At 38.8% G+C, this 26,910-nt stretch overlaps 1 protein-coding gene across 3 annotated transcripts in view; it reads left to right on the top strand.

Moving 5' to 3' along the window:
• Positions 1-26,910, top strand: part of SEC14L1 (SEC14 like lipid binding 1) — a 43,864-nt gene that overhangs the window by 9,621 nt on the left and 7,333 nt on the right. For all 3 annotated transcript variants that reach the window (XM_074921938.1, XM_074921939.1, XM_074921940.1), the window contains exons 3-11: positions 15,977-16,126; positions 16,217-16,348; positions 18,432-18,560; positions 18,813-19,047; positions 19,747-19,856; positions 20,614-20,803; positions 23,751-23,839; positions 24,779-24,849; positions 26,451-26,622. In XM_074921938.1, coding sequence (XP_074778039.1) covers positions 15,977-16,126; positions 16,217-16,348; positions 18,432-18,560; positions 18,813-19,047; positions 19,747-19,856; positions 20,614-20,803; positions 23,751-23,839; positions 24,779-24,849; positions 26,451-26,622 — 1,278 coding nt within the window. The remainder of the gene's footprint in view (positions 1-15,976; positions 16,127-16,216; positions 16,349-18,431; positions 18,561-18,812; positions 19,048-19,746; positions 19,857-20,613; positions 20,804-23,750; positions 23,840-24,778; positions 24,850-26,450; positions 26,623-26,910) is intronic.

The following is a 26,910-nucleotide window of genomic DNA, read 5'->3' as shown; positions in this document are numbered from 1 at the left end:
TTCTGTGAATTGCTTCAGCATAGAGGGGAATAATCTGTCCTTACCTTAGGAAAATGGAAATTTAAAAAAAAAAAGCCTTTTGCATGATCTAATGGGGTGGCATGTTGGCATGTGAGCTGACTTGTTGGCTTTCTTGCTTTGTATTCATGTATGAAACTTCAGATTTGAACATTTTCTATCTTGAATTCCTCTTGGGTTTTACTTTATGATAATTAGGTTTGGGAACTATGTATCAGTAAATTTGAAAATATCACAGGCTGTTGGAACCTAACAGCTTTAACTCTGGTGACAGCAGAGGGATTGTGGGAGGGGGCAAAGAGAAGCTACCCTTTTGTATTAAAAATGAATTTTTATTTAAACTTTTTTAATTCTTAATTATGTATGTTTGGGTTCTCTTAAATTAGCATTTCATGCTTTGTCATGGTTGGATTTATGAAGCTAAATACCTAAATCTGTAGGGCTGTGTACGTTTTGGATTACTTTTTGGATAATTACAACTGTTTTCATTCTGATGTTATTTATAGTCAGAACTTGAGTATAGATGCTTTTTGGAATGTATTCAGGTCAATCTGTAACAGCTGAAAACTACATTGCAAACCTCTTATCAGTCACAGAGACTGAAATATTAACTTTCTGCCATGCCTACTGCTGTGGTAATATTATATCATTGCTTTGATAATAATAGGTCTCATTTTGTGAAAATTAATATTTCTCTGGTGATGGTCAGGATGGTGATGTGTCATTTGTATTTGTTTATGCTACAACAGAAGGGGAACAGTTGGTTTCCTGACGAGAGCACTTCCTTTCTTGAGTGCATTGTGTCTCTTCATTTAGTGTAAAATGTGAATGCCACAGACATTAAGTCCAGTTCAGGAGCATCAGTCAGCGGAATTCTTTCCAGAGGATGTTTTTGTGGCTATTTCATTCAGTGTGAAAATTATAGTACTTAATTTGCAAAACTCTTTGCTGTGCAATTCATTGGCCTGTGGATAAATTCTTCATTACTTGAATTCATGGCTCTATGAAATTACTTATTTCTATTGAAGTGTTTCACGGTCTGCATGGTGCAGCCACTGATGTTGTAATGAACAGGATTTAAAGCAATTTCACTTGAACTTGTTTGTTCTGTGTTGACTAAACTGATTCTTGCTTTTTGTTTATCTGCTGTAAAGGAGGGTGAAGAACAAAGAGCTGCTTGTCTATAATCTATGATTTTAGTTGCTTTTTAGAAAATAATCAAATTGAGTCTCGTCTGTTCTTTGACTCGCTTATCTTTTGAAGCTAGGTGGTATCTTTGTATTTCACTGGGGAGCAGATTCAGGGGTACAGAAGTTGTACCACCTTAACATGCCAATGATGCATCTAGCAGTGGTATTACCTGGTTATTGATATCTTAATGATTTATTTGGACATGGGGAAAGGATTGTATTCTGTCTCTTAATGAGAACCGTGGTACTGAATTGCACCAGTATCTGCCTCTAGAGAAGAGGATAAGAATGAGATAAAACATATGGTAACACTCTCTTGGGATACTCTTTCTTCCTACAGAGCTGTGTCTTGACAGCCCTTCTGGTCCAGAATGTGCCCTTATCTATGATAATACTGCATGTACTTGCTTTCTTGTGCCTGCCCAATTCCTTCTGGAGCAAAATGAACTCTCTATCGCGACATCCTCCATCAGGAGATTTTGCTTCATGACACACTCTGTCAAGAGATGTATCCTTTATCTAGAGCCTGTCTCCTGCTTGCTCAGCTTCACACCACCTGCTCCCTGTGTTGGAAGAGGCAGTAAAACCCTACTTGCATTCTTCCTGCTGCTTGCTCTGTTAGATCTGTAAGGTACCTCCCTCAGTTTTTAAATTATTCTTTTTCATGGTGATGAGTCTTAGCCTGTGTAATAGTTTATGATTCCATATGAGGAACCGCTGCTGTTCTGTACTGTTGATCATCTATCATCAATTTCTAAGCTTTGTGAGGATCTCCTTATGCATCAGACAAGTATGTAAGGTTAAGATTTTAAAAAAAATGTTACCGTTAACGCCCTAGCTTAAGAAGGAAATTGTCTGCAGACCCCAGACACTTATCATGCCGCATTTTGATGACGTTCCATTGAAATAAGTGAATGGTCAAGATTTAACTGATGTACTTAATAAATTTTAATTGGTTTGCTTAATAGAGTACAGCTTCTCTCTACTGGAAGCTGATATTTTGTTGGCCCAAAAGCCAAACCAAGACCTTTACCGTTGAGCCATGCTACTTATCTTGAATTATGCCCTTTTGGCAAAGCTTTCTTTACTGTACTGATTATACTCTCACTAGAGTGAAATCACTCTTGCAGTGCTTAGAGACCAATTGCCTCTGGGCCAAATGAAAACCTGATGGGTGCAGTCTGAGACAAGTCAAACCTGTTTCACTAAACCTTCATGGGGGGGTTTGATCTGGATGGAGATCAGGAGACTTTGTTCTTTGTGGTAGTACAGGTCTTTAACCTTTCAGACAATGGTTTAATGAGGAATCTGAGCCTATACTGTAGCAATGCTGTAGTCATCCTTTCCTCGCCCTCATAAATTAGATTTTGTCTACGCAGTAATAATTTTATTTAAAATATCCTAACATATTCCAGATGTTAGACATTTTAAGACCTGCTTATTGAAAGTGTGTGTGATTCTAAGACCAAAAAAGTGACAAATACCAATTGTAGAACTCATAAAAGTGAGACTTGGGCATGGAACAATAGAGCAGTAAGGAATATTTAACTGTTCCAAAAATAGATCCTCAGTGGACAGAGTAGGATTGCAGCTGAATTTTAAAGTAAAACTGACTGCAGAGGAATTAGACATGCAATTTTTTTAACTGAAAAAGAATGGGGAAACTAAGTACCAAATTCTGCTTTTGGTGTGACAGTATCCTGTGTGTTTGTGAGATGCCTGTTAGCAATGCAGAACGTAGTTGTCATTGTTCAGCTGCTGTAAGACAAGTAATGATTATGTACAAGCAATGGTAAAGCAAATGTAATGGTTTACAGTCATTTTGATATGTGTATCTTAAAAATTTCAAAGAAAGGTATGTTCCTGTGTTGTGTAAAGGTTTATGTATTGGCACTGCTGCAGAGAAATAGGAAGTGTTGGAGAATAGCTCACATTCCCCAGTAATCACATGTCCCTCTCCAAGCATTTAAGCTTTCACTGGCCTGCTGCCAGCCTTTACTGCGATGCTCTTTTGGAGGTCAGCCTCTTCTCCATAATACTTTAACCTTGAGGCAAACTAGTCATGTCCTGTGCAATTGGGGTCAGAAGCCAAGTTTCCTATCCTAGAAACTACTGAAGTTGATTCTAATTGCAGGGCACAATCTGTCAAACAAAGTGTTGTGCTCAGAGCTAGGTGGCTTCTGGGCCAGAACGGATTTCCATCTGTCTTGCCTGGAACACAGGCAGAGCAAACACTCATTTTCTCTGTAGAATAGCTTTGCACATGCATGTAATGTGAACAAGTTAAAGTGAAATTGCAAGTCAGTCTGACACTGCTGTTGCCCCCTCTAAGTCAGCTCAGGTCTGTGTATACTGAAGAGCAGCTCACAGCAGCACGGTTATAAAGTCTGTCCTAGATGTTCCACCTTCAACTTAGACCACAGCAATGTCAGTTGCTTTTTTTTTTTTTCCTAACCAGCAATTTGATACTGGTCTCCTAGTCACAAGCCAGCCTAACCTGAGTGATCAGGCTTTCCCAGCTTACTCCAAAGGAAAGGAAGACTAAAATTATTTTATTTACATTCAGCATGTTTGGGTTTTCTGGTTGGTTTGTTTTGTTTTGTTTTTTTCTTGAGAAAGGAGTGGTACTTGCTCAACTTCTCTATTCTAGTTTCTCATTTAAGAGATTCATGCCTCAAGGTTGTGCAGAGGCTGCAATTGAAGTTAGTCTTGCTCACTCGTCAGTGGAGTGGTACTGTGCCTTGTGCTCTTCTGGGTTCTCTGGACTTCTTGAATGGAGGAAAAGAATTAATGATCCTCTTGTGAGTGTCTGGGAGTCAGGCAGGTGTAACTCAAACTCTGACACTGGCTATGCACTTTCTCCTCAAATCTGACCCTGGTCATTCAGTTGTTCTCTGAAGATGGACATTCAGGCTCCTGTACAAGAATCAACTATTACATAGTTCCAGCTGGGCAAATTTATTTAAGCAAACCACAGATGACTTGTATCTGTTTTAAAGAAACCACTGTTCCAATTAAAGTACTGTTGAGATATGCCTGTGGTTATTAAAGATCACCTATTACAGATAAAAGATGGAGTGTTAGCCATTGTCTTCAGGTAAGATTCTCTATCCCCAAACTGTTTTGCCTGCTGAATCAGTATACCTTTTACCATCAAAAGTCTGAATAAAGTTGTGTTAAATCATTGAAGAGTTTATTTTTTATCTGAATGAAGATTACATCTCTGCATGTAGCAAAATGGTTTTTAGGTGGTTAAGAGCCAGTCCCCTTCCAGTTTCATTACATGCAGCTGTATGCAACAATCAGGCCACTATAATTTTGCTAGTAAAGCTTCTCTGTGACCACTTTTCTGAAATGAAAATGCCCAGCTATTGAATAGTACACATGCAGGAAGGGTACACCAAGGGGGATAAAGTAGTGATCTGTATAGAAAGAGCCTACGTGGGTGGTTTGACTGGTCACATCCCTCATGAGAATAGAGGTTTCTGTGTCTGGCTAGTTCTTCTGGTGAACGTAGAGGCTATTTGCTTGGTCTAGTAAATTGGTTACCATAGTTGCATAACTCAACAGTGAATTACCAGTAAAATTCCGCTTATCTGGAAGATTGCTTCATAGCCTGTTTTGAATCTCCTGTTTTATTTACAAGGTCTAAGTTATTTTAATGAAATATTAAAATATTAAAGTAACTTTATTCATGCTTGAAAACACTGGATGCTGAAGCTGTGATTCACTAGCTGAGTAACCTAGACATTTATGTTCCAATACAGAGGAAGTTTGCTTCAGAGCTTCCTGTTCCCCAGTAACTCCTTGCTCCTGCTTTTTGCTTTTTCTTCTATCCCCTACCTTGCTTCTGGTTTGGCGCAGTCTTAAGCAAATACTGTATGATGCTTTTTTTTTAGTATGATTCAAATTTGTTAAGAATGCTTTATGAATATATATATCTCCAAAGAAATACTTGATAAAGGTTAGAGTTTTACTGATACTTAGTTGTAGGTGCATCTAAATGGATCATCCTTTCAATAAGCTACCTGTGAAATCCTTTTGATTTCTGGTTTGTATGCTAATAGTAAAATGAGCACTTCCTTGATTTGCGTACACTTCACAGAGGATGTAAACTAAAACTCTGAAATGTGTGTAAACTTCTTAAATTACTATGAGGAAAAGGGATTTTTTTTCTGAAGTTGTTACTGTTTTCTTTAGGTTGGTTTTGATGTCTTCTGTAACTATTAATAGCAGTAGAAGATAATTAGTTCTAAATCCTGTTAATGATACTAATATGCATAAACCTAAATAGTCAGGGCACACTTTCTTCAAAATTTTCTTCAATTCTTTTGAATTTCTTCTTCAATTCTTTTGAATTTCTTCTTCAATTCTTTTGAATTTCTTCTTCAATTCTTTTGAATTTCTTCTTCAATTCTTTTGAATTTCTTCTTCAATTCTTTTGAATTTCTTCTTCAATTCTTTTGAATTTCTTCTTCAATTCTTTTGAATTTCTTCTTCAATTCTTTTGAATTTCTTCTTCAATTCTTTTGAATTTCTTCTTCAATTCTTTTGAATTTCTTCTTCAATTCTTTTGAATTTCTTCTTCAATTCTTTTGAATTTCTTCTTCAATTCTTTTGAATTTCTTCTTCAATTCTTTTGAATTTCTTCTTCAATTCTTTTGAATTTCTTCTTCAATTCTTTTGAATTTCTTCTTCAATTCTTTTGAATTTCTTCTTCAATTCTTTTGAATTTCTTCTTCAATTCTTTTGAATTTCTTCTTCAATTCTTTTGAATTTCTTCTTCAATTCTTTTGAATTTCTTCTTCAATTCTTTTGAATTTCTTCTTCAATTCTTTTGAATTTCTTCTTCAATTCTTTTGAATTTCTTCTTCAATTCTTTTGAATTTCTTCTTCAATTCTTTTGAATTTCTTCAAAACTTTCTCTGCAACAGCTACCTGGAAGCATACTTGTTGCAAATGGTATCCTGTGATTGACAGCAAAGATAATATCTCAAAGTGTACATGGTTCGGGGTGATGTTTTGTACAGTAAGGTTATTTTAATATCAGTAGGACTTCTAATGCTATCCCTGCATGGGGGCCTCAAAGGAAAGAAGTTTAAGCACAAGCAAACCAAACCTTTTTTTTTAAGATGAATACCAAAGCTTTAGAATATGGTGCAGATGCTGTGATGAGATTGCTTGAAGATGTGTCCAGTTTCAGTGCCTGCTTTTCCAAACGACCTGGATGATACAATGAGCAGTATGCTTGCTAAGTTTCACGTGGCACTATAACATATCTGTGAGTGCATTACACCTCACAGGGACTCCAAGCTATTTTACAAGAACTAGCCTGCAGCCTAGCTATTAGGGTGGTTTAAAATGCTAAGCTATGCATTTGGTCTATATTTGGAATGTACTTAAAGCCAATAGTGATCAACACAGTAACCATGGAAATGCTGCCTGAAGTAACGAGATGAACAGAAATGCCAGTATTTGTGTTAGTGCTATTACATTCACTTGCAAGTGCTTTCTAGCAGTGGTAACACATGAAAGATCCTGTTGTCAGAAACCCAGGGTGGTGTGTGATGTGTTGTATAAGCAGCACTCTACTGCAAGCTATTGAGAGTAGTTTCATTTATAATACCATTTCAGTGGTATTTCATGATTTTTGTGATTGGCGGTGTACATAAACTATTGTTATGCCTGAGATTTAACATGAAGCTGTTCCTTTTATGCTGCAGAAGACTTCAAAGGCATTAAATAGGTGTGAAGTAGCCTGGACTGTGTCTGCAGAGCTGCGTGGAGATGAGCGTTGATACTTCTTGTCAGGTGTAACAGAGCTTTGTTCCTTGTCAAAAGCCACAGGGTCTCTGTTCTGAAAAGTTGTTTTGCTTCCCCTGTGCACATCCCGTACACGTTCTGGGTGAGTGGTGGCAAGTGCTGTTTGGAGTGATGATGATCCAGAAGCAAACAAAAATTGCCTCTAAATTCTTATCGTCTCAGCTAGTTACCTCATTTGAGCTAGAATAGCACAAGAATAGTTTCTGTGCTGTTTCCTGACTCTGTGCATGGAGATTTTTAATTTATTGAATCAAAGCTCTTCATACGGGATTACAAAGCAGCTATTGAATTTGAGTTTGGTCTGAATACTGGGTTAATTTGTTATGGTTGTGGGTAGTGTCCTCATTTCTTTCAGACACTTTCTGTTTCAGGAATTTGCAGAAAGGATGTGAAGGTCAGAAGCTTTCTCGCTGTGTTTTTAGGATTTGAGCAGCAAATTGCCGTGCCTGCTTTGCATGTGGCAGGCCTGTTATCCTATTTGGTAGAACAAATAGGTATTGTTTGTTCTGTGATGGCATCCACAAGATTACTTTAACAGCTTTTAGCTCTGTTCATACCACCTAGGAGTAGGGTATATTTGAAATGTGCAAAAACCATAACTAGATACCTACTTAACTTCAAAGTACTACGGGTGTCTAATACAGCTAAATACAAAAAGGGACAGAACAGTCTTGCTCTCTTCTTCATATGAAGTATTGAAGCCTAAGGCTTTATTATAGTTAAACTAAGGAGTGAATTTGTATTGGAATAAATCTCAGCCTCCCTTTTTCTGTGTGGATGTTTACAAGGTATAAGTGAGTCATAGCAATGTAGGATCTGAAATCCTTTTCAATGAAACCTGATTAGATCAAGAGGACCCCTTTAAACAAGCATGAGCATCTAAAGAAGACAAGGAGGAGCAGGGATTATGCTCTTCTGTACCCCCAATGGAAATTTTTCTTTCATGCAGAACTCTTGAGTGGCAGAGGCACTGTCAGTGGTAAAAATTTAATGGCTTTGGTGAGTGCCAGGGAAATGGGAAACAAAAACATGTTTTCTTGTCCACCTCTGCTTGGTTTCATTTCTGTCGACTCCTGGTTTCCTGCAGAACTTCTCAGGAATTTAATTTCCATTCTGCAAAAGAAGAAAAGTGAGAGAGCTCAATTTACTGCCTTGACTGTCTTTCAAATGCTTTTGTAGAGACAAGGATACTATAAACAGCATGTCATACTCCAGCAAGATCAAGTGAAGCCCTGGTGACGTTAATGAAATGGTTTCTGTAGTTACCTTCAGTGTTTGTATGGTCATATGGGCTGCTTAGAGCTTAAGTTGTTTAACATCTGCGGGTGCTTGAAACACAGGCAATACTTTGAGACCTGTGCAGGATCCAAGAATGTCTGTATGGTCATGTCTGATTCAGTGCATTAGTCTCTCTTGAATCAGTTGGGCCTTTGATCTTCTGAATATGAGATGTAGACCTGGGCTATGAATTTGAGTACCTCTTCAGTGCAATATCATTATAAGAATCTGAATATCATGCTGCAGTAAGTTCTTGAACCACGAACAATTTTTCTTCCCAGATACTCTACCCGAAAGCTCTGTTTACGACACTGGAGAACATCTGAGAATGTTTTTCAAGCTTGCTTTTCTCACTATTTGAGAAATTAATTAGTCTTCAATTAGAATTCACAAACAGGATCAGTGCAGAGTAGATTCTTGTTAGTACTTGCCTCATAATTTGTATAATAATGTGTATTTGTATGGTCTATAGCTAAAAAACCCACAAAAATCAAAACTTAAAAAACTAAAAAGCCATTGTAGTTCAAGGATTTGATGCATAATAATATAAAACTTTAACAGCCTCCTTTATGAAAAGTTTAGACTAACTCCATCATTATGAAACTTTAAAGCTGGGATCTATTTCTGCAGAGTAGAAGCAGTTGGGCTGTTTTGGGCAATTACTGGGGAATGCTTTGCTTTGGTAGACTGTATGTGAACAGTGCAGCACTGCTTGTTCCCAGTGCTGTGAGCTTACACTCTTAATACACTAATGATCATTTAATCAGAAGGTCCTAGGTCAATAGCACTCTTCACACTTGTGTACTAAACAAGAACTTTTTAGCCTCTAAAATGAAGCAGAATGCTTGTCTTACTGATGCTGACTTGTCCTATTGATTTTTCTGTGTAACTTATAAAAGGGTTATTTATTTTATCTTTGACATACTTAAGTCAATTATTACTTAAGAGGTCAAATTGCATCTTGTTCCAGAGAAAAGAGGGTGAAGACAGTGTATCCTGTTCCTGAGTGACTCGTGCCACAGGAGGGTAAAATGCTTCTGGACTGTAGTGGAGGGAGGATAGAGGCAGGACTAAGTAAAATAAGATCAGGATGCAGTTGCCAGTGTAGTGAATGTGATGGGGGGAAAAAGGCAACGAGTTGTGCAATTTTTTTCCTGTAGTTTAGGATAAGGGGCTTCTCACCTTTGCCAGGTGAATGTCCCTGGGTTCCCATTTGAAGAGATTCCACCGGATTACACCCCACGGCAGGGTGCAGCTGTCCCCTCGGAGCCATCTGCATGGCTCGGATTGAGTGTGCTGCCAGTTCTGCTCTGCTATTCGCACCCTTCTCAAGTACAGCTCAGTTTGTGAAGGCTGGATTTTCCTCTCTCCGGTGAAATTCTGCTCTTTGTAGAGTGGAAGGTTTTTTTCCTGTTCCAAAATGAATGTGTTAAAAGGAAGGTATATTCAAATGTGGGGCATCAGGACTTAGATTCTTTTTCAACAAAGCAAGATAGAACACAACACCTTCCTTTTTAATGGATGCTTACTGCCTGCTTAATTTATCTTGATTCTTAAAAATCTTTGAAGTAGCTCGTTCACGTGAAGGATTATATATAATTTTTATTTCAGACAAAGGGCTTCCACACAAGGTATTTCCTGATGTACCTTCTCATAGCTTAAATCCTGTTCAGTGATAAGTTGTTATGCAAACATTTTGTTTGTTGATCTTGCTGTGATAGTCAGCAAGTTAACCATTGATGAATCTTGCTGGAGAAGCTTTGGAGGAGCATATTGTGTTCTTGTTCTAATTGAAGCCTTCTAAACACTTTTTTTAAAAGTAGAAAATGCAATGGAAGGCTTAAACTCTTTTTTTCCCCTTTTAAAGTCAGTCATAGTGTTCTTTATACTGTTAAGAAAAGTAAGAAGGAAGGTCTCTTTCATCTAATATCCACTTTTACAGATCCCAATTGTGCAGTGGTTATCATCCCAGTACTTTGAAAATCTGACTAGTCATATCTTGATGGTGTAGACTGGGCCAAGATTTACAGACAAGTCAAAAAACAAGTTGGTAAAACTACCTCGTATTTGTGCATATAGAAAATTTTTGTGTTTCAGATGATATCCAGCCATTCATTCATGGGTCTGAATCTGCCTTTTCATGCTGGCTGGGTTGTCTGTAGTCCCCATAAGCCTGATTTGTAGTCTTGTGTAACTAAAGCCTTCTTGGTCTTTTCTAGAGAGTGTGAGCTCCTAGGACTGACTCACTGCCAAGCAGCCTTTGTTTCCCAGCAATAAGAAAATAACTTCTTTCTTTGTAAATGAGAACATTTAATGAAGTGAAAACACAGTGGAGAAAAACCACTTAAGCCTACTTTGAACAAGGGCTGCTGTGGAGAGCTGTACTGATGGGGGAAGTTAACTGCAAAAAAGCAGAGTTTAACTGTGCTGCTTGCATGGCAGCAGGGGTCTGGGTTGTAGCAGTGGAGATCTTTCAGAGGACTGTTTGTCCTTCAGAACTGGATTCACAGAGGTGTTCCTTTCCAGAGAGCTGACTTACCTGTATGTAAAAGATTAATTTTCTTTCCCAGGCTGCAGTCTGGTTCATGTTCTCCCTTTCTGGTGCTTGGGAATGCTACCTTACCAAAATGATTTCTAGAGCTTTTTTGAGGTACATCCGCTCTAACCATCTGCTTTCTTCCACACACACGCCCCCAGGCTGATTACTAACGTGAACTAACATCCATGAGATACAGTGGCACTGAGATACACACGTCTTTGTAGAAATATAATGATTTTTAAACATACGTATTATAAAAAGAATGGTAAATAGCTATGAACAGCATTATGTGGGGGATGAGAAGTTATTTGCTGATTTGGAGACTTAATCCAGAATTGTTTTTTTCCAAATGCAGCAGCCAAGAATTTGAAACCTCTTGGTTGGCCTCCCATGAGTCAGTGTTTCTCCTATTGATCTCAGTGCTCTAATGCAGGGGGAGGAGGGGGATATGGTGATATGCAGGAATGACCCAGCTGCTGGAATGCAGCCTGTCAAGCTAGGGCAGCATGCTGCTTGAGTGACCCTTCTTGTTACTTGTGTGTTTATGAAAATTCAGAAATTCCACATACTCGACGTGGCTAGGAAAGCATGGTGAATGTTGGTGTGCGCTTGCAGATGAGTACCCGGACATGGTTAAGTACTGCAGAAATTCGAGTTTGTATGTGGCACACACAAAGTGCAGCTGATGAGATTTATCCTGACAATCAAATCTATTCACGGGTTCTCTTGAGGTGCCCTTGGAGAATGTTGTGCTACTCTTAGAAGGTCACTGTTCTAGAAATTTTGAACAGAAAACATCAAAAATAAAAAAAAAATCTTAACAGCTTTTTTCATGCAATTAAGCTATTAAGAAAGCACGCAATATGCTTAATTTTCTGAATGGTGACTAAAATTCCTACTTATTTCATTAGGTTAGCAGTTCTATTTGGAGGATTCGGCTACTATAATAGCACAGTGTAAGATTGTTTGCAAGCTTTTTCAGACCTTTTGTCTTTTAAGTATAGAAGTTAGTTTTAGTCATCTAATGGAAATACTGAACAATCCCTATCCTTTAAGGCAGGAGCCTGGGAATATATTAATCTGCCCAGAGAAGCTGAATGACTCATTTGCATAAATGACTGACTTTACAGACTTAGGACTGAGCACATGCCTATTACCAAGGTATTTCATTAGCCCTAGGCATGGTTTGAGAAGCTAAAAGCCAGAAGAGTCTTTGGTCCTCCTGAAAATTGGGTTGGGGTCATACCTAAATGCTGTTCTAAAGGCGGTATTTTGAAAGGATCCCATTATTGCTGATACTAGAATTCCAAAATCTAAGGGCAGCAGCAGCAGCAAGAATAATTCCCTTGGGTATGAAAAAAGACTGCAGTAGGTTTAAAATAGTCTCACTTTTGATTGCTTTCATGTCTTTAAACACAGCTGAAATACTAGCAAAGGTAAAAGTAAAATAAATCCCGTTATTTTGTCTCTACTCTGAACATGAGTTGCTAAGGGAAGCAGTTGGAAAAGAAGCTTTAATACAGTGCTATTTTGGTTGAAATTATGCTTGTCAATGTTCTTACTGTTAACATGCATTAGGAAAGTTAAGGGTTTATATAATGAGCCCGTTAAAGTTGAAGTTCAAGCTGCTTCACCATACTGTGTTTTTCTTGATGCACAATGCCAGCTTCTAATGTATCAGAGTACACAAATGTTCCAGAGGCTGGTGGGAAATTGTAAAAGTACATTATTAAGGAACAACAGAATTGCAGGCTTAAAATGATTTTTTTAAAGGTCTATGCATAGATGTCCCTCTTTGACTAAGAGGTCTTGGACTTTTCATGTCAAGCCCAGCGCCAATTGTAGAGGCTTTGAGGATGAGCACGCCTGTGCTTTTTACTTGTGGAACATAACAGAATCTCCACACGCTGTATTTTTTAAATGTGACAAAAAAAAAAAAAGGTAAAATTAAGTAACATCCTTAGATGCATGTAGTCCTACAGCAGCAGCATTTAATTCTTGCATTGAGTCCATTAGGATTACTGCAGTTGCTTTGCTTTTGAGGAACTAATTGTCTTTTGTGATTGTATCGACATAGTACAATTGAAATCCTGAGAGAAAGGTGTGTAATATCTAATGATATTATTTGTAGAGACCCCTACAATACAGGAAAAATGTGTGGTATCTTATTATATACTCTGCTTTATCAGACTACAAAAGGAATGTTGGATAATGCAGTTCAGTTATTTCCTGTCTGCAAAGCTGGACTTGAGACAAAATTTCTGGTGCAGAATACCTCAATAACAGAGAAAAATCCATTTGGTTCTATTATTAGAAAAGAAGAAGCAGTGTTTGATGTTTAATCTTCTCATGTTCTTTTAATAGCCTCAGTCTTGGTGATGCATGTGCTGCTTTGACTCATGTGTGTCTTACTGTGTTGTACCACAAATTACAGGTTTTCTTCATCTGTTGTCTTGGTCCATGGTGAAGTGAGATCTTTTAGTGTCCTATAGTTTTTAGCAGCTTTTTCCAGCATACTCTGTAGCTTGGAAGAGAACTGTTTGCCACATGTAGAAGAGACAGCTATGCTTAAATCAGATTGAATATTTTGATGTGGCTATGGTTTACTATAATCACTTTTTCTTCAAACAAGGCTGTGCTGAGAAATGATGCATTACAAGAACATATTGGCAATGGTACATAAAGAAATAAAACCAGCCTAATGTAAGAGCCCAATAAAATTGACTGTGAACAGTTTTCAATACTCTGTGAGCATGTTCCTTAGGGAGAAAGAATACTGTGTCACTGTTAATCTCTTTGAAACCTTCAAGTATTTTGTTGCTCTAAGCATTGAGCTTGCCAACTTTTGGCAGATAATTATTTTGTTCTCTTCCAAATTGAACACATTCAATTCAGTCTTACCATTCAGAACAACAAAGTCTTATTGGGCATTTTTTTCTCACTGTTCAAGAAACACGAGCAGGTAATGTTGTAATTTGAAAATGTTCACAGGGCAAATGGGAAGCATTTTGAGGACTGAGAAATGCATCAATATATTCAATGAAGGAGGCTTGTAAAAGCTTGGCATAGAGGAGGCGACTCAGATGGGGATAATTCTTTGTGACTTAGAAAGTAAAAAGACTTTGAAAATAGTAAGAAAAATATTGAGTATCTGCTTCCCCTTTTGTCTGTAAAATAATTGTAACATAAGGTCCTTAAATAAAAGTACTAAATGAAGCAATCTGAAAAACAGAAGTATTTCTCAATTATTCTTCTTCTGGAAGCCTTATTTTCTGACTTAGGACCACATTTAACTGCAGTCAATCTAGTTAAAACAGGAATTAATTTAGAAAGAATGCTGAGACTTATTCAGGGAGAGGGCTGACATATTCTTGAATGACTGTAGAATGTACAGCCTTCTGTCCAGAACAAGAGCCTCAGAAAAGAAATAAGAAACTTCTTATACCATATTAATAAGACTCATCCTCCCTTTCTCTTGGAGCTGTGAAAGGCTTTTTCCCACTGCGTGCTATTGTGTTACCACACTAATGCGCTGTCACTTCTATTGTGCACACATCTCTGAACCCAGGAATTATTTCTATTCTTAATTTAAATAAAACCAGCTGTGCATAGATGAAAAGTCCGAAAAATGGAGCATGTGTACTCACTCACTGGTTGTACTTCTAGTATGTTACAGAGGAGCTTTATGAACTCGGGACAATCATGCTGCAAAAGCGGCTTAAAAATATGCACTAGGAGGAGAAAAGCTGACACTGTTTTAGTGCATTGCACCACTGACACCAGACTAACACTGCATTCAAGCTATGTTTGAACATGGGTAACAAACTAAGTATTTTAATTCTTACAAAGGGAGAATTAAGAGACCTTTCTCTTCCTGTGCCACCATTGCATACTTTCTGCAGCTGCTGCTTATTTTCTTCCACACCCTCTCCTGTTGGTGCTCCAACCCCTTTATGTTCAGAGCAGTTAAAAACATGTGAGAGGACAAAGTGGATATTTTAGCTCTTAAATTGTTTCATGTTCTGCTCTCAGATTTACTTTTTGTGTTACTGAAGTTTACTTCTGCACTGGGACACCTTGCAAATCCTGCCTTTTCACCAAAGCCAACTAGGTTCTGACAATAGCAAAAATTAAAGAATTCAGAATGGGGGTAGAAGGCTGAAGAATTAGTTACTTTACTGCTACCTCTTGAGGGAAAAAAAGCCAAAAAGAAGTGGAGGTACACTTGTGACTATGAAAGAAAAGGAAAAAAAAGAACAGTTGTATTGTATTCTCGAGCCACAGTGGTTCTAAAACAAAAATTCAGCAAGTTTACTAATGGGGAATAACTGCCATTTTTCTCTTACCCGTTTTACTGATCCCAGATTCTCAACTACCTTTTCTGAGTGTGTCTGATTTGCTACCATCTTCTCTGTGTGTGTTAACTCTTTGAGATGACCTTATTTACATGACTGTAGTCTTTAACCAGATTCAAAGCTATTGCTTGCTCTCCATTATTGCAAAAAGTTTAAAATTTCAGGAGTATGAAATGGCCTCACTGTATTGGAAAGACTAAACTGTATGTTGTTGGGCAAAACTGTAAGCTGATAAACTGTGCAGTGAAATCATTATGAATGCTCTGTGCACAGGGAGCTTGAGACCCCTATTAGCTTAAGAAATAGGTTTGAAATATTTTTATTAGACCTTTGGGAGCTGTATGGAAAAACCTCTAGACAGCTTGGTGAAACACCGATAATTAGCATGAGGGGTTTTTTTAATCCAACACAATTGTTTTGTCGTCTTGTATTTTAGAACTAGAGGGTCTTATTTTCCTGTTACTCTGACAAGAGGACTGTTACTGTACATAATGAACAATTCCATTTTTTCAGGGAGGGGAGAAATGAAGTATTATGTGTGTTTTAAAAATTGTTTTACCTGGAAAGGGCTATGTTAGGAACGTATTAATAAATGGCTTGTTTGGAATGCACTGTGACTTTCAGCTATGATGTGGGCTCCAGAAAGGCTCAATCCCTTCTGTGAAAAGTATGAAGGGCATTGTGCCTCCAAATGCTGGTGATGTCAACAAAGGAACCCTATGTACACCCTCAGAAGTTTGTGATGACTCTTTTCTTCTCTTCCATCTTTATAGGCATATGAAAGAAGGTTTCCTACATGTCCTCTGATCCCAATGTTTGTAGCCAGTGACACTGTAAACGAATATAAGAGTGAGGATGGAGCTATCCATGTGATTGAACGGCGCTGTAAGCTGGATATAGATGCACCACGGCTATTGAAAAAGGTGATTAAGTTTAAAGTGCTTGGTTTATACTTTTGGATATACTTTCACACAAATAATATACCTTAATGGAATCTGTGTCATCTTCCTCAGATTGCAGGAGTGGATTATGTCTACTTTGTCCAGAAGAATTCTTTGAACAGACGAGAAAGGACTTTGCATATAGAAGCCTACAATGAAACCTTCTCTAATAGAGTCATTATTAACGAACACTGCTGTTACACAGTGAGTAACAGGCTCTTGGTGGTGCCACAGATGGAGCTAAGTCAGTGTTTAGATTTCAGGACTCATAAACAGAAGTTGGGTTGTTCCTTGACTTTTGCCTTGCAAGAAAAAATAACCAACACACCACCATGAGTGATAATTGTTGTTAGTGTTAAATGTAACACACTTGCTTGAAGAACTGAAACAAGTTTGGCACCCTCTTGCTTGAGCATCTTCTCGGAGAGCAGAACACAACATAATTTGCTGTATTTGACAGCTCTGTTTGGGCAAATCTGCGGTCTGTAGTAGCAGTGTGGAACTTGGTGAGGCTGATGATACCCTGACAGAACTGTTAAAGGAAAGTTCAGCATAGCTTATTTGCCTTCTGCTCAGCTCAGACAAATGTTCGAGTCCGCTGTGTTTTAACCTAATTCCTTCCATCGTTCTTGGTCTTCGGTGCAGACGTTTTCTGATACAGAGGAGTCTAGTGGTGTGCTTACTGCTATGCTCTGGTCATGCGTTTTTCTGGGTGGCTTAGCCAATACTCATAGGCTCATACAGCACACATGTATAGCAGTAAAACTTCAGATCAATGTTAAAGGTCAAATCAAAGCTAGCAAACGTAACCAATTTATTTGAATCATTCTTTTTACATGCAGGTGATAACATTTTCTGTTGTGTACAGACCCATGGTTAAAAGGTCACCGGATGTTAAACCCATTTGACACTATTATCTGATTATTTTTAAATTATTATTTCTGCAATTATTTCCAAGGAACATTTAAAAATACTTTTCTCCCTGCAATTTCTTTGTGGAAGATCTGTTTAAAGAAGGAAAATGCTATACAGAAAAGTGCATGTGGTAAATATGTACAAAACACAAAATTTCTCCTTGCCCTATTTGATCAAGCAATTAGTAGGTAAATGCAAAGCCAGAATTCTCATTCAAGAATAAATTGGTTTTAACAGTTCATTCATAAAATTATTTTATGATTGAATTTATGAAAGGACAGGAAGTTTCTTAAATGTTGTTATTACAATTTAGACTTATTTAGGCTGTACAAGCTATTCTTGTACCCCCCATTCCTTAATGCAGATGAAGCAAATGAAGAGAAATGGTTCTTTTTCTGTAGCTGTCTGAAGTGTTGATACTGTTCCCAGTCAATTTTAGCATGTTTTGAGGGGGAAGGGAACGTTAAAGCAGTTGCATGCTCAGAAATCCAGCCTTCCGGGATGCATAAATACAAATTCAGAGCCCAGCCTGGAAATTCCTTAGACAAGTCTCTTTTAGCTGAAGAGAGTTTAGAATACAGCTTTCCTTCAGAGCATCATCATCAATCATAGGATCATTTAGGTTGGAAAAGACCTTTAAGATTGAGTCCAACCATAAGTAGTAGCATCTCTGTTTCAGAATTGTTTCTCCGCAAACTAAGATATAAGCTTAGAAGGAAGTTGGGAGTGCTGTAAGACAGCTTATTCAGCTGTCAACTGAAGAATTTTTTCTGTAGCATTATCACAGGAGAACAGAGTAAAATAGTTTTCAGTCTACAAAATACTAAGGTACATCGTAGGTCAAGGAGGGAACCATCTATTGCAGTATGTCTGTTGCAGACATGTCTAGACTAGAGTGCTTGGAAATGCTTAGGCTCTACTTGCTGCAGTCCCCAGATTAGCTGGCCTTGGTTGATCAGTCTAACCTGTGGCAGTGGAAAGTTCACAGTGGAATATTTTACACTAGTCACAGCCCATATCTAGAATGAGATAGTGTTGTATAGATGTGCTAGTCCTTTGGCTCTTGTCTGGCACACTAGTATTTCTCCACCCTCCCCTTTCTTGTTAAGAAAAAAATGTGCTGTGCTAGCCATGGGACTATAGGAAGGCTTCTCATCTCTTTTTTTTTGGTGTTATCTTTTCTGAGCTGTGTTTTGCAAATGAAGCAAAAGACTGCAAATTCCACTTGAATATTTTTGAGTATGTGAACCTGTAAAACAGTAATTTCAAATACTCTGAGGAAAAACAAAAAAAACCCCAAACAAACAAAACCCCACAAAAAACAAACCTCTAAATGGGCAACTAAGCTGTATGACCTCCTTTTCACTAATAGGTTCATCCTGATAATGAAGACTGGACCTGTTTTGAACAGTCAGCAAGTCTGGATATAAAATCTTTCTTTGGTTTTGAAAGCACAGTGGAAAAAATTGCCATGAAGCAGTACACCAGCAATATTAAAAAGGTGAGCTTGCAGTCAAAGGAGGTGCCTGGCTCCAAGTTACCAAAAGGGAATGTAGCTGCTGCTAAGTAACAGGCTTCTCTGCTCAAAAAGCTGGGCGGTTTGCTCTTTAGCCAGGGGCAGCATGTGTGTGTAGGCTCATATTTTAAAGTGGAATCTTTAGAGAGGTCTGGCCACTTAATGGGTTTTCAACACAATCCTTTCTGTGTCTAAATGAGTGTTTTTAATAGCTGAAGTAAATTTTCGTTTTTGAAGGGAAAAGAAATAATAGAATACTACTTGAAGCAGCTGGAAGAAGAAGGAATAACTTTTGTTCCTCGTTGGACTCCTCCTGTTGCATGTAAATCGGAGAGCAGTACATCCCACACAAGACGACCAGTTTCACCCGCTATTAATATACCAGACTCTGCCACAAAGGAGGGCTTGAACAATAAGGAGATCCTCAACACCTCAAGCAGCCCCTCGGAGCCCACAGCAGGAACACCTGATGGTATGCTGGTCTGACTTGTTTTAGTGGGATTCTTTGTACTGTAGAGGCTCACAGCACTGTGATGCTTCTCACAGGCAGTTGAAAACCTTCACATTGGTTCTTTTTTTGGTAACGTACAATGTTAAAGTGCAGGCTAGCAAAGCAGTAACGTGTGGGATAGCTGTTACAGGATGATCTTTCTAGTAAATGAATATCAGATACGAGTGGAAAAATTGAATGGCCACCTGCTTGCTCTGAAATGCAGGGATGGGTATCACTATAGGAATAATGGAGAGGAAAGGACTGAAGCTTCCGTGGTTTTGTTGTATCTTCCTTCCCCAGTTAATAAGGGAATCTGGCAAAGTTCTTGCACTGGGAGATATAGATCAAAGCTTCTCTTTAGTATTTCCAGGAGAAGCAAACCTTCTGGTGCCATGAATGGACAAGTGTGAATATACTGGCAAAATGCTTCGAGGAATATTTGGTTTTACTCCTTTTTTTAGTTGCAGAAGGAGAATTAATCTTCTTGGTTTACCATTAGGATGATTGTGTATGTTGCCTTGCTCATCTCTTCATTGATTCAAAGAAACTTCTTTCAATTCTGACAGCACAGACTCGCAGCACCTGCTTCTCTGCTTCAGATATCAGCATGTAAGATCACTTGCTACTTTGACTAGGTCAGTTCAAGACCACTCTAATCACATGTCCATCTCCTTTCAGACAAGCTAGATGCAGACTACATCAAGCGGTATCTGGGTGACTTGACACCAATGCAGGAAAGCTGCCTCATTCGGCTGAGACAGTGGCTCCAGGAGACGCACAAAGGCAAAGTAAGTTCCTGTTGATCTCTTGTGGTGCTGTCTCAGAACGTGTGAGGTACAAGGTGGGCCTGATGAAACATCTTGCCACACCTCCTGTGGGTGTTCCTGTTAAGTGGCCCTTCATGATCAAAACCTAAATTAAGTCTATACAGTGGCAGTAGTAGTAGTTCATTGTGGCTGTCCAGCTGACTTTGCCTGCTGAGGTGCTTAAATGCTTAGCATGACTGCCTCTCAGTGTCAGTAAACCAGCACAGGGGGGAGTAACATCAGTTTTGTAAGTCTGCCTGGTTCTACAGTAACCTTATTTTTACGTTTGTTTTGGCCAGGCATATTCTCAAATCTATGTCCCTAAGTGCAGTACTGAAAGGGAAGCAGTGTGGGCAGTTAAATCACTGATAGCAAGGCTGGGGGATTTCCAGTGGTGTGTGATTTGCATGGATGTCTCAACTCCTTTTACTTAACAATGACATATGGTCTGTGTTTCGTCCCTAGATTCATTTATATTGGACTGACTTAGTATGGTCAGACAGGTGTAAATGATTACATTAGAGTTAATGAAACTTTTGTATCTGTTATGTAGGTAGCTGCAGTACCTGACAGGGCTCATGTTTTTGTTGCAAACAGACTGATTTGCTTGAGTAACTTCTGCTGTTAGTTACCATCCTCCTGCATCGGTGCAGGGCTGCACATTTTTCAGCTTCTGTTGTTTGTTTTTTTGTTCTTGTTTCAAACCTTGAATACAAAATTGGGGTTGTATTTTTAATAGATCCCAAAGGATGAGCACATTTTAAGATTCCTGCGTGCGCGGGACTTCAACATTGATAAAGCAAGAGAGATCCTTTGCCAGTCGCTGACGTGGCGTAAGCAGCACCAGGTAGACTATATTCTAGACACCTGGAACCCTCCTCAAGTACTCCAAGATTACTATGCAGGAGGCTGGCATCACCATGACAAAGGTATGTACTGTGGGGTGCATATTGAGCAGCCTGTTTATGTTCTGAATTAAAGGTGATAGCAGTCTCTCTGTTAACCAGAGGTGACTGGAAGGATAGTCGGAACTTCTCAGCTGTTACGTACTAAATGCATTTCAGTTGATGTTGCCAGCTCCTTAGTTGGTGGAGGCAGACTCCTAGGTCCTAATCTTTCTAATACCAATACATTTAACTCTTTAGAGAGCTCTGCTTTGCTGGTAGCTTAAAAAAAAGTTAATTGCACTTCTGTAGTACTCTGAGATGCTAAGAACGGTGTTATGCAAATGCTGAGTACTCTCAGTGATTACAGATGTTTGTAAATAAGTATATCTTTCTAATCAAGTTATTTTTGATGTTGTATAAGTCTGCTGATGGCATAAATTAATACTTATATGGCATTACAATCAGCTTAATGATGAGAAGTGGGATGTTGCAAAAACATCAGAGAGAGCAGGTTTATTTAAGACAGGAAGAGGCTTTGGCTGAATTCCCTTTATATGGTAAGCCACGGCCAGATCTTTAAAACATGGATGACCGTGCCTCACACCCCTATCCCTCTGCTTGCTTTATCGTTCACTGATCTTGTTGCTAATACACATGTAGAAATGAAACGTTTTGGAATTTGTTGCTTGAGGCAAGCTGGGCTCTTCAGATAAGGAAATGATCTCTTACTGGGAGCTGTGTTCTGATTTAGTCTTTTCCCCACTAGGCACCATTGTTTCTGCTAGCTTTTCCTGTTACAAGAAGCATATGAAACAGGACAGGATGCTGTCAGCAGTAGTGGCCGGGAGACAGGGAGGACACAGCAGAAGTTTAATCACTGTAAAGCTGAAGAGCTTGAATGTCTCTCCCCTGCTGCTTTGGGTTTGACAGACCTCAAACTGAGAAAATGAAAAATGAGAGTATGCTTGTAAAGATTGTAGGGAAAAAGACCTGTGAATAAGTTCTCCCTTTCTGTCAGTTCCTTGTCCTTACTTTGCAAAGACTTCCTCTGTCAATAGCACATAACTGAGTCCTGACAGTGAGTAGAAAGGTACAGAATGCATCAAAGAGTGTTTTAATGTTTTTCTGAAAAGTTCTCCTTGTGGTGAACTTCATGCCCCCCTCCCTTCGCCTCCAGTTCCTTTGATCTCTTTTGCAGCATGCCCACAAGTAAAGCATGGGCTTGTCAGTAATGGAAACAGAATTTCAAAACTGAGCAATTCTCTATAATTTAAAATTTTACAGTGGTAAGTTCCTTTTTTTAAACCCTCTTTTCTACTATTGCTCTTTTCCTCCTACGTATGCTATATGTGCCAAACTTAAGCTAGCTGAATTCTGTGTAGCTTTTAGCGCTAAAGCAAAGGCAGCAGTGATGAAGCTTGTTGTCTAGAATGAGCTATTAGTGCAAAAAAATAAAAGTTGTTGTTTTGGCTTGTAATTAGCAGAGTTTTCTATACATCTGAGTAGCTTTTATTTTGACAGGAATGCTTCAATCAAATGGGTTTTTTAATTACAAAGCTCTAATGGAATATAAAATATGCTGTGATAATACGGCACTGTCAGTAGAGACTGCCCTTCACGTGTTGTTCGGGTGGACCAGGGTTAGTAAGCTATTAGTTGGGTTTTGGTTATGTGTGCATCTGTGAGGGAGGGAGACCTGCTATGAAACTTAATAGCACTGGCACTTTTTGTTTAGGGTTTCAAAAGCTAAACAGTACATTCCATAAGTGTGTGCTGATGTTAAAATAACTTTTTATTTTAGACCACCTCATAAAATACAAAATACTATGTTTTTTTCATGGGGGTAGTGTCTTTGCCAAATAAATAACTTGCCTTGACTCTGCAGTTTTGGTTAGTGGGGTTTTATTTAATAGCATATCTTGACAGTTTCTTTCCTTGTGTCCCAAAGGATTTAGTGATAATTTGATACCTCTCTTTGCAGTTGTTGGAGGGAAGTGATGCTAAACAGACAATAGGGCTTCAGGGAGATCTTCATGTAGAAAGCTCTTTTTCTTTTTTTTAATTTTTGTGTCCTAGCATATTCAGTTTTATAAGTTGGTGATTAAATAATCAGTTTGTGTACTAGAATAGATGGAACAAAGCTTAAAAAATGCATCACAGCTCTAGGAGGAGGATGGAAGTTGTTTCTGACAACTAGCTCCTATTATGAAGCGCCAGAAATGCAAGGTTTGGTTGTCAGATTTAGCCAATGCAGTTGTTAAGCCTAATGCCTTTGTATCCTGGGCAGTATCAGGATGCCCAAGTCTGCAGCAAGATGACCATGAGAAGGCAGGGCTTTGAATGCAGAGGGTCCATCTGAAGCTGATCTCTGGAACCAAGTCTGTTCTCACCAGGCTTAACCTGCATAAGTGAGGCTCTGTGCCAGTTCCGCATAATATGTAATGACATAGCTGAAAGGTGTGACTTCAGCAAATACTGCAGAAAGCAAGTCTCTGGGTTAACACTTTGTTTCATTAATTCCCAGAACTCGCTGTAACTACTTTTCCAGAAAGGTTGCTGTAAGCTATCCAGAGCAGTATTGCATCACATGTGATAGAAGGCTGACAGCCTTCACTGCAGCTCTTGGGTACGCTAATGGACTGAAGCTTTTCCTGTATCTTAGCTGTCCTGGAAGCTAATCATAGTCCTGTGTCTTGTGTACTGATGTGCTTGAAATCCTTTGAACTTTCCTTGCAGATAGGGGAGCTATTTTTGCATCAAGATGTCCATTAAACTTTTGTAATTCATTTACAGGTGATCCTTTGGTGTAACAGGGTAAAGTTTTTATATTGACATCTGCTCCAGGTTCTCCCTCTTCCAGCTGTACAACAAAGTTTGAAGTGCCTATGACTTGTTTCCATTTGAATTTTTAGCATAAAACTAGCTCACTCAAATTATTTATTGCTGTAAAACTAAGGGTTATGTTGATATATTTGTTCTTGTTATTCAGATGGTCGCCCACTGTATGTGCTGAGATTGGGACAGATGGATACCAAAGGCTTAGTGCGAGCTCTTGGGGAAGAGGCCTTGCTTCGATACGTAAGTATTTTTGGAGCCAACAAGTTGCTAACAATGTGATATTTTCATTTAGATATTTCCTCCTCTGCCAGAACATTCATCACTCTGGATATTTTGATGTACTCTCTGGCCGTCTGTTTTTGGTTTGAATACATCTGAAAGCTCCTGGTAGCTGATCTTCTGCATTCTTTCCAACTGCAAACTGATGGCGGAAAGGCGTAGTTCTTGGCAGCCCCTGTGGTTATTGGTTAGCATTTTCACAGATTCTTCTGCAGTTTGTACAGTGCTTCAAGTCTCTGCATTTGTACAGAAGACAAAATGCCATGCTCAGATATTGTCAAGCCCATATTCCAAGAATAAGAATAATTTATTTTAAAAGAAAAAGTACTTGCCTGTAATTTTGCCTTCTCTAAAGGCATGGCTTAGACTGTGCTTTGTGATTTGCTCAGTTTCCAAGCAGAAAACTGGCAGAAATGCAATAATTTTTTTGACTCCTGGTAATGACAGTCATGGCCATAGCAACCACTAGAAGCAGGGATTGGATTTTACTTTTTCTATTCCAGTGGCATTTCCAGCCACATACTAAATTGCATGTGTTTGTCCTAGTTCTGTTTCAAGATTACTTTCTTTGACTTAAAGAGCTTTAATTTCTGAGTAAATAGGAAATCAATACTTAAGGAGCAGAAGTGTAGGGAGACTTCTTGTCTGTATCACTCCTGGGCATGAGTCTTCCTGAGGATTTTGTTTACATTTTACTGCTTTTATGGAAAGGCATGTTTATTTTTCAACATTTACCCCACTGGTTGATCTTGCAGTGATTTTTAGTTCATTCTTTTGAAAAAAAATTATGCTGGTTTGAGCTTGTAGCTTTAATTAGTCTTTGGATTTAAACATTTTTTTCTTTATCTCATCTACTCAGTTTAAGACTGTCTTCTCTAAACAACATGTTTTCTTGTGCAGGTTCTTTCAATAAATGAAGAAGGGCTGAGGCGATGCGAGGAGAATACAAAAGTATTTGGCAGGCCAATAAGGTAGAATACAACTAGCAGACTTGCTCTTTGGGATTTATCTGGTTTCACGGTGTGTGTGGGGGAACATCAGGCAGTGTGATGTGGCTGAGCAAAGTTTATTAAATGGAACAAGCAAAGGGCAGGCAGTGTCGTGCATGCAGACACAGGCACAGAGGCAGTTAACAGAGAGCCTCCCCTGTTACCACCGGCGTGCATCTGCATGGTCAAGCCTGAGGGAAACACACCATCTGCTCCAGCAGTCCTGGTGTCATGTTCATAATGGTCCTGCGTGGGGCATCTTATGCTTCTACTGCTGAATGTCTGCAAAGAAATGCAGCCTAACTCCCCTTTTTGTTTCTGAGGGATTTTATAGGCAGACATTGGTACAGGCTGCCAAAAAAATCAGGCCATGATAATATCATGGATACCTGAAACTACTGGAAAGGTTATTATCTTCATATTAGTTGTTCACCTATAGTCCATACCAAGGCTCATTACACTCAGTTCTTGTGTGCATTCTTCATTCATTATATGCAGTTACTTAACTCTTGATCCAAGGTGAGGTCATGAGGCTCCTGTGAAACCTGGGGTCTAGTTTTCCAAGTACTGGCATGACTTCATGTGAAGTTGTCAGAAATGATTTGCCATCCCATCTTTAAGTCTTTGTAGGGGTCACTTATGAAAGTGTTAACTGCAAAATGGATTTAAGAGTGTGGAATGAATGCAGTACTGGCCCTGAAACGAAACAGTGTTTCTTGGACTCTTTTCAGTTTCTGACTCCTTTCCTTAATCTGTAAAGGTCTGGGGTTGCATGGTATGTCTGCTTATCTTTTCCCTGTTAAAGAACTTGCTGTCCTAGCTGTCAGTGAGAGGTCAGATCCATGTGTGTAATTGTGGAGTTGTGCTGCCCGCTGGATTTTCGTTTGTAGAAGTAATCCTGAAGCACTACATATTAAACATTTGAAGTGAAACAAAGAAGTGTTTGCTGTTTCATAGAAGCCTTATGCATAATTTAATGGATGCTAGCTGGTGCAGCACAGCTGTAAATCTTGAATTCATGCCCAGGGCGAGACCTGAACTTGGAAAGTAACTAAAGCATATGCTGAAGCTCAGTATTTAGTATTAAGAACATACCTGTTCATATAGAAAAAGCTTCCCTCCCTGAGACTTGACAACAGAATTATCTTTGACATGTAATGGCACTGTTGCTGTACAGTGTTAGGAAATCTGCACCATAAATTCTAAACTGCTTTACATAGCAGCAGCGTGGCCACTTGATTTCCCAGTAAAAACAATGGTTTAACGTTTGGGCTGGCTGTTGACAGGATCTCTTTTGGCTTCATGTTAAGCTTCACATGGAGTTGGCATGCTGCAGGGAGCGGGGCATACGTGTGATGTGCAAAGTGATTGTTGCATGACCTCTGTAGCTGTGCTTGGCATACTCTTAAGACATTTCTATTCTAAGGACCTTAAACTCCAGTGTCTACAGGTCGTGTAAAACAGAAGAAACTGAAACATGCAGTGGGGTCCACACATTGCAGTACATTGGACTCTTGCATAAGAAAGGAGAATTTTGATGCTATTGAGATTCTTCTTTTCATTTTTATCTTTCTCAAATTCAGCTCATGGACCTGTTTAGTAGATCTGGAAGGCTTGAACATGCGTCATTTATGGAGACCTGGTGTCAAAGCATTGCTAAGGATCATTGAGGTGGTTGAAGCTAATTACCCTGAGACTTTGGGTCGTCTTCTTATCCTGAGAGCACCTCGAGTATTCCCAGTTCTTTGGACACTGGTATGTTTGTAATTCAAAGTATTCCTCAGCACACTGATGCACACTTGTAGTTTGTAAAAACACTGTAGAACTCGGACTTTATAAGCAGGAAATGTTACCATTTGGTAACATCTCTTTTATAGGATTTGTGGAATGGATTAAAAAACACTGCCTAAGAACTTGCTTATATAGTTGGTTAATTTAGTTCTTCGTAGTGTGAACTTTGCATAAGAAGGATGGTAACACTTAATGCGATCAAACTGATGCCTTCAAAATTGACTTGAGAAAAATGTGGGAGCCTGATCTCTT

This window comes from Athene noctua, chromosome 18, assembly GCF_965140245.1.
Source record: "Athene noctua chromosome 18, bAthNoc1.hap1.1, whole genome shotgun sequence".
NCBI lineage: Eukaryota > Metazoa > Chordata > Aves > Strigiformes > Strigidae > Athene > Athene noctua.
Note: the sequence above shows the minus strand (reverse complement) of the source record. Positions and strands in the feature narration are given on the sequence as shown.